At 46.6% G+C, this 8,047-nt stretch overlaps 1 protein-coding gene across 1 annotated transcript; it reads left to right on the top strand.

Moving 5' to 3' along the window:
• Positions 1-1,360: 1,360 nt before the first annotated feature.
• Positions 1,361-8,047, top strand: LOC115120297 (zinc finger protein 319-like). Its single transcript, XM_065012466.1, has 2 exons — positions 1,361-1,940; positions 4,301-8,047. Exon 2 carries the CDS (start codon positions 4,487-4,489, stop codon positions 6,284-6,286), a length of 1,800 nt encoding a protein of 599 aa, XP_064868538.1. The 5' UTR covers positions 1,361-1,940; positions 4,301-4,486; the 3' UTR covers positions 6,287-8,047.

The raw sequence follows: 8,047 nt of genomic DNA, 5'->3' as shown, positions 1-8,047 counted from the left end.
TCTGTGTTTTCTAGAAGGAAATGGAGCAGTACATTAAGAACACAATGTTCTGGGACACTGTAAAGTCCATGGAGAATAAGAGCACCTCCTCCCAGCTGCCCACTGCACTGAGGCTAGGAAACACTGTCTCCACTGATAAATCCACTAGAATTGAGAATTTCAATAAGCATTTTTCTACGGCTAGCCATGCTTTCCACCTGGCTACCCCTACCCTGGTCAACTGCCCTGCACCCCCCACAGCAACTCGCCCAAGCCTCCCCATTTCCCCTTCACCCAAATCCACATAGATGATGTTCTGAAAGAGCTGCAAAATCTGGATCCCTACAAATCAGCTGGGCTAGACAATCTGGACCCTCTCTTTCTAAAATGATCTGCCGAAATTGTTGCAACCCCTATTACTAGCCTGTTCAACCTCTCTTTCGTATCGTCTGAGATTCCCTAAGATTGGAAAGCTGCCGCGATCATCCCCCTCTTCAAAGGGGGAGACCCTCTAGACCCAAACTGCTACAGACCTAATTCTATCCTACCCTGCCGTTGTAAGGTCTTCGAAAGCCAAGTTAACAAACAGGTCATTTGTTGTACCCCCTAGCATATGTTATCATTGTCTGTTTGTATACTTCTTGTATGTATACTGGTTTATCTGCAATACATTTATATATATATATATATATATATATATATATATATATATATATATATATACAGTATATATTTGAGAAAAAACAAGCTTGTGTAAGGTAGTAACACAAACTGGCCACATCAGGGACATTAGCGCAATATACAATCATTTAAATATGGATAAATAATTCAACATGTCATTTTAACATGATAGTATATGTTTCCCACTCAAACTATTGAAACAACGACATATATGTCTCACTCATTTAAACCATTAAAGAGTTTAAAAATGCTCACACGATGTAACCAGGCGCTCTAGACACAAGCCTCCATAGTGTCTGTGCATTAGGCTGAATGTTTTCCGTCCCTACGTATTGCGCACGCCCCAGACTACTTTGTGTCAAAGTTTAACAAGGACTCTCTCCTCCTCACCAGTGTCATGATCAAAGATATGATCATGAGCCTCACATACAATATATTGTTTTGGTCATTGTGCTGCCACAGAATGAATTGTGAGCAAGGCCTCAAAAAAGCTTTATTATATACCAGAGCTGCGAGAAAACGTCTATATATTTTTGAAACAATGTTGCGATTGTTTGTGAGAATGCCAACAGGTGTGGTTCCGTGGAGGAAAGATTCTATTGGGGAAAGGTTCCCGTGGGGGTTGCCATGGAAGCCAAAAAGGGGAGTGATGTGTGTGTGTGTGTGTGTGTGTGTCAAACACACATGCATGTGGGTTTCTGGGAGAGGAAGTGTGTCCATCTGATGAATGGGCATGTGCCTGATCTCAATTTTATACACTAATTGTAGTCACCCATTAATTTCTAATGAACGGTCATTTTTGACCGGGAACACCGCAGGTTAAATAAAACAACCCAAAACTTAATGAAAATCATCTAAATGTATTTTGTGTGTTCAGATGCCCTGTGTGGACAAAGTCATGAAACCTTATGATAATCAGAATAAATGAACTACATTTGTCCGGGAGAAAACTTCGGACAAATCGGTCCAATTCGACCGGAACACAGCAGGAGGGTTACAATTATACACCAAAGTTATACCAAATTGAAGGAGAACGGTTGAACGGACTGAAAAATAAGAACAACCTTACATTATGATACAGAAGGGAGGGGAAATGTAGCTATAACATTTGAATCTACACCCCGGGGAGTGATGCAGGCTGTGGAGATTTCCGGTGTACATTATTAGTGGATGGCGTTCCGCTCTCATCTCGCCACCGTCCTCCGCCAGCCGAAATATTTATCGGAAGGTCGACTCCTGTCCTGTCGCCAGAGGAAGATGACTGAGAGCCATACCGAAATGTAAGCTGTCAACCGTGTTGACTTATATATATATATATATATTTTTATGATGTTGTATTTATGATTGTATGAAAATGTATTACGCCGCTTTTGGTTGTATAAAAGGTGGAGTGTATAGCTCCGGTAGGGCGGCCTAGGTCGGCGGATGGCACAATCCGAGACCATCGATGGGGCCTCGACGTTTCCATTTTTATTTTCCCCCTTCTGAAATAGCTCAATTAGCTTGGTAGCTAGCCATCTGGTTAGTCCTTTTCGCAGACAAGACAGTAACTTTAGGCGAACAACAGCTGTGTTTTTGCCGGCGACGTTATAGGCCTAGACATATTATTAACTAGGTAATACAAATGATACATTCATATTTTGAGATTAGTCATCTGTTTTTTGCAAACCGACTAGCCATGCTAACCCACGTAACTTGCTTAGCTAACCGACGTTAGCCACCTAATGCTATGTATCTAATAACTATTATTATCGAGCTAGTTAACGTTAGTTTATTATAATCTTACACCCAGTTATAATTTCGGCATCGTTTTTAATAGGTCACTTGTATAGCCGCTTGATGTACTGTAGGTTTAAATGGGAGAACATGTAGTTCAGTGTCATTTTAGTGCCTGGACCTCGTCTCAGCCTCTCTAGTTAGCGAAACAGATAACTGTTGTAGTGATGTTGTTACTAGTTGAAGAAGGATGCTGTCGTTCATATAGTAAAGACGACTCAAAACAAAACAACAAACACACAATCTGCTGCAATCTCCTCTCATCTCGCCTTTATGTAGCACCAGATCATTTGATTTAACTCTAAAAATATATATATATGTTTTACCATTATACTGGTAGTTACAAGTGTGGCTATACAAAACAAGTCAGATCTATCAACTAACCTGGCGATACTATTAAATGAAATTGTATTTGTCAGATGCGCCGAATACAACAGGTGTAGGATCTTACCGTGAAATGTTTACTTACAAGCCCTTAAATCAACAATGCTGTTCAATAAATAGAATTAAGAAAATATTTTCTAAATAAACGAAAGTAAAAAATAAAATAAAAAGTAACACTAAGATTAGGTTTCAATAACGTGGCTATATGCACGGGGTACTGGTACCGAATCAATGTGGTACCGAGTCAATGTGCGGGGGGGTTACAGGTTAGTCGAGGTCATTTGTACATGTAGGTAGGTAGGGGTAAAGTGACTATGCATAGATAATAAACAGCGAGTAGCAGCAGTATTAAAACAATGTAAATAAACAATGTAAATAGTCCGGGTGACCATTTGATGAATTGTTCAGCAGTCTTATGGCTCGGGGGTGAGACGCGGTTAAGGACCCTTTTGGAGCTGGTCTTAGCGCTGTGGTACCGCTTTCCGTGCGGCAGCAGAGAGAACGGTCTATGACTTGGGTGACTGTCGTCCTCGATTCGTGGAAACGGGAAGGACCATGTCCGTTTGAATCTAGAAAATGCTCCATTGTTCAAATAAATATTTTTTTGGTGGGGCTCCATGAATTCATCCAACAATGACGGAGAATTATCTCAATTTAAACAGACCCCCTGCAGCTGGACACAAACATTTTACTATTAATCGAGGACGAAGATGGTATCGCCAATACCAGTTTAGTTCAAATCTCTGGTGACGTTTTGTATAGACACCTGTAACTACCCATGTAATGAAACCATTCTTTGGGGGTTGAATCACATGATCTGGTTTTAAAATCTGTAGCTAAACCTTTAAGCTGTAGTCTATGTCCATCTGGAAATGTATACAATCCTAAAAATGTATAAAAAATAAAATCCAGTCGTTTATTAATACCATAGATTTGGTAATATCATTGCGTTGCAGTTCAAAACAATGCACATGGGCTCCCGAGTGGCGCGGCGGTCTGAGGCACTGCATCTCAGCGCTAGAGGCGTCACTACAGACACCCTGGTTCGATTCCAGGCTGTATCACAGTGGTCTAAAACACTGCATCTCAGCGCTAGAGGCGTCACTACAGACACCCTGGTTCGATTCCAGGCTGTATCACAGCGGTCTAAAACACTGCATCTCAGCGCTAGAGGCGTCACTACAGACACCCTGGTTCGATTCCAGGCTGTATCACAACCAGCCGTGATTGAGAGTCCCATAGGGCGGCGACTAATTGGCCCAGCGTCGTACGGGATTGGCCGGTGTAGGCCGTTGGCCCAGCCTCGTGCGGGATTGGCCGGTGTAGGCCGTCGTAAAATAAGAATATGTTCTTAACTGACTTTCCGTAGTTAAATAAAATGTTAAATAAATAAAACAACATACATGGATCCATTGCATAAAATATGTATCGGCTACATTTACATCATGTTCATATACCCCCTCTGTCTTTCCCTCTGTAGGGTTTCTGCCCTTCTACTAGTGGACGACCAGAGGTGTATCACCTATTGATAAGAGCCGGTAGAAAACACACCTGTGGGACCTCACCAGCCCGACCAAAACCTGCCCCCATAGCCGGGCCTTATTGGATACTCCTGGGCCTCCCCTTCACACAGTCAAAACTGAATCAATACGTGCGAAGCAGCAGGATGACTGAGGCGTGGCAGCAGCACGCAGTGGCCCCTCCACCCACCGTGGTGCACAACCTCCCCCCGGGCTCCGACAGCGCCCTGGGCTGTGCCGTGTACGGGATCGTCCTCCAGCCGGATGTGGCATCCCTCCAGCAGCAGCCCCAGCACGGCCAGCAGCATGCCGTACCCGCCCAGCAGCCTTCCCTACAGGTAGGAGGCGAGGGAGGGCACAAGTGCGGAGCCTGCGGCCATGACATATCCCACCTAGCTAATCCACATGAGCACCAGTGTATGGGGACCGGGGATCGGTCGTTCCAGTGTACCCAATGTATGAAGATCTTCTGCCAGGCCACTGATCTGTTGGAGCATCAGTGTGTACAGGTGGAGCAGAAGCCGTTTGTGTGTGGTGTGTGTAAGATGGGTTTCTCTTTGCTCACCTCGCTGGCACAGCACCACAACGCCCACAACAACGGCAACAACCCCATGAAGTGTTCCATCTGTGAGAAGACCTACCGCCCAGGTTCTGGCAACAACACCCCCACCTCCTCCGCCGCCAACCCGTCCACCGGCGAGGCCTCCAGTGGCGGGGCGGCGTGCGGAGCGTCAGCCCCTACGGCGTTTGAGGCTTCGGGACCGGACAGGCCCTACAAGTGCTCGGTGTGCCACAAGGGCTTTCGGCATCTGTCTGAGTTGTCGAGACACGAGCGGGTGCACACGGGAGAAAAGCCTTACAAGTGTGACACCTGTGACAAGAGCTTCAGCCAGTCCTCTCACCTGGCCCACCACCAGCGCACCCACAGCTCAGAGCGGCCCTACAAGTGTGCCGTGTGTGAAAAGTGCTTCAAGCACCGCTCACACCTGGTGCGCCACATGTACGCCCACTCCGGCGAACACCTGTTCAAGTGCAATTTGTGCGAGATGCACTTCAAGGAGTCGTCAGAGCTGCTGCACCACCAGTGCCAGCCCACAGTGACGTTGGACAGGCCGTTCCGCTGCGGCTCGTGCGGGAAGGGCTTCAAGCGGCCTTCGGATCTGCGGCAGCACGAACGCACGCACTCCGAGGAACGCCCGTTCCAGTGCGAGGAGTGCCAGATGAGCTTCAAGCAGCAGTACGCCCTCGTTCGTCACCGCCGCACTCACAAGAACCCGGCCGACCGGCCTTTTAAGTGTAACCTATGCGACAAGGGTTTCCTGCAGCCCTCCCACCTGCTGTACCACCAGCACGTCCACGGCATGGAGAGCCTGTTCAAGTGTGCTTCCTGCCAGAAAGGCTTCAGCCAATCCGGTGAACTGCTCCGGCACAAATGCACCGGCTCAGGGTCGGCGTCTGGCTCCGTGACCGCGGCCACGCCGGCGGTGGAGAAGCCCTACAAGTGTGACGTGTGTGGCAAAGGCTACAAGAAGAAGTCGACGCTCCAGCGCCACCAGAACTCCAGCTGTCAGGAGAAGCCGCTGAAGTGCTCCCTGTGCAACCGGCGTTTCCTGTCGCCGTCTGAGTTCGTGACGCACCGCTGCGACCCGTCACGGGAGAAGCCCCTGAAGTGCCCCGACTGCGAGAAGCGCTTCAAGTATTCCTCGGAGCTGCAACGGCACCGCCGCGTCCACACCGGAGAGAAGCCTTACAAGTGCTCCAGCTGCGACAAGAGCTTCAAGCAGAGGGAACACCTGGTGAAGCACCAGGCGGTGCACTCGCGGGAAGCCCAGTTTAAGTGCGTGTGGTGCGGGGAGCGTTTTGTGAACCTGGGAGCCCTCCAGGAGCACACGGTCCAGCACACTGCAGAAGGAGGCGGTTATCCCACAGCCCCGTGTATACAGTGAGCAGGTCTGCTGCTGTTGAGCGCCTGTACAGTGTGAACACACGCGGTGACATGGAACGTTGCCCGCCAGGCACGCAGCAACACTCTTCCTGACACCTTATTTGTATATAACCACACATCCATTATTTACATTTAGTTACACACACCCCCCTCCCTCCCCCACTCCTTTTGCATAAACATAATAATGGTATATACATAAACAATGGTAAAACTCTGCTTAATCCTGACCATGAAGTTATTATTGACACCTTCTTCCTCACACCAAGGTAATCGTGCCCATGTTCTGCCCTTCATTAGTGACTTCCAACTACCCATGATCCCAGATCAACTGAAAACAGTACATGAACTACCCATGACCCAGATCAACTGAAAACAGTACATTAACTACCCATGACCCAGATCAACTGAAAACAGTACATTAACTACCCATGACCCAGATCAACTGAAAACAGTACATTAACTACCCATGATCCCAGATCAACTGAAAACAGTACATTAACTACCCATGACCCAGATCAACTGAAAACAGTACATGAACTACCCATGATCCCAGATCAACTGAAAACAGTACATTAACTACCCATGATCCCAGATCAACTGAAAACAGTACATCAACTACCCATGATCCTGATCAACTGTGGTCACCTTGTTGAATGCAGGAAAAATGCAACTTGAAAAGGAATGTTTCAATCTGAAAAGGCATTGGAAATGTATTCATGCGTTGTAACATCAAATAATTAGGAGTTGCTTTTTAAAACATTTATGGAAATGAACTGTTTAAGGAAATTGGGGGGGGATCTTATTCTCTGACTCCTTTATGGTCATATCATTTCTTTGCTGTGGTTTGGGTTCAAGTTTTGGCCACACTACGTGTTGAACTCCTCCTTAACCATCTGGTTGGCTGTTTAGTAATGCCCAATAAACCCCACCCCTCATAGACTTAAATATACGTTTCTGCATGAGTATATTTAAGCAATATGGCCCGAGGGGTTGTGGTATATGGCCAATGTACCACGGCTATGGGCTGTTCTTATGCACGATGCAATGCGGAGCCCTTAGCTGTGGTATATTGGCCATATACCACAACCTCCTTGAGGTGCCTTTATAAACTGGTTATCAATGTAATTAGAGCAGTTAAAATACATGTTTTGTTATACCTGTAGTATACCACGGCTGTCAGCCAATCAGCATTCAGGGCTCGAACCACCCAATTTTTAATTGTGAAATATGTTTATATTTAGCATCACTGTTGTACTGTAGTAGCTTAGGTTTGCTTAAAAAAAAAAGAAGAAAAAAAATGTGACAAGTTATATCTTGTGTCCTCTTTGGAAAATCTGTGGTAGATAAACTGTCTCATCTTTGTACTATAATGAATAGCAACTACTGTAGTATGTGTCAATGGGAATATTTCCCCGCATTCTGGACTACTTTGGCTCCCTATGTCATAGAAATAAACACATACCATATCTCTCCGTCAACGTGGGGCTCCCGAGTGGAACTGCATCTCAGTGCTAGGAGGTGTCCCTACAGACCCTGGTCCGATTCCAGGCTGTATCACAACCGGCCGTGATTGAGAGTCCCTTAGGGGGTGGCGCACAATTGACCCAGTGTCGTCCGCGTTTGGCCCGGGGGGTCCGCGTTTGGCCCGGGGGTTAGGCCCGTCATTGTAAATAAGAATTTGTTCTTAACTGACTTGCCTAGTTACATCAAATAAAATGTGCACAGGGAATGGGCCGACGATGCTCACAACCTCTGAATCCTA

The sequence above is a fragment of the Oncorhynchus nerka genome, linkage group LG27, assembly GCF_034236695.1.
Source record: "Oncorhynchus nerka isolate Pitt River linkage group LG27, Oner_Uvic_2.0, whole genome shotgun sequence".
NCBI classification, from domain to species: Eukaryota; Metazoa; Chordata; class Actinopteri; order Salmoniformes; family Salmonidae; genus Oncorhynchus; species Oncorhynchus nerka.
The sequence above is the reverse complement of the archived record's forward strand: the minus strand, read 5'-3'. Positions and strand labels throughout refer to the sequence as shown.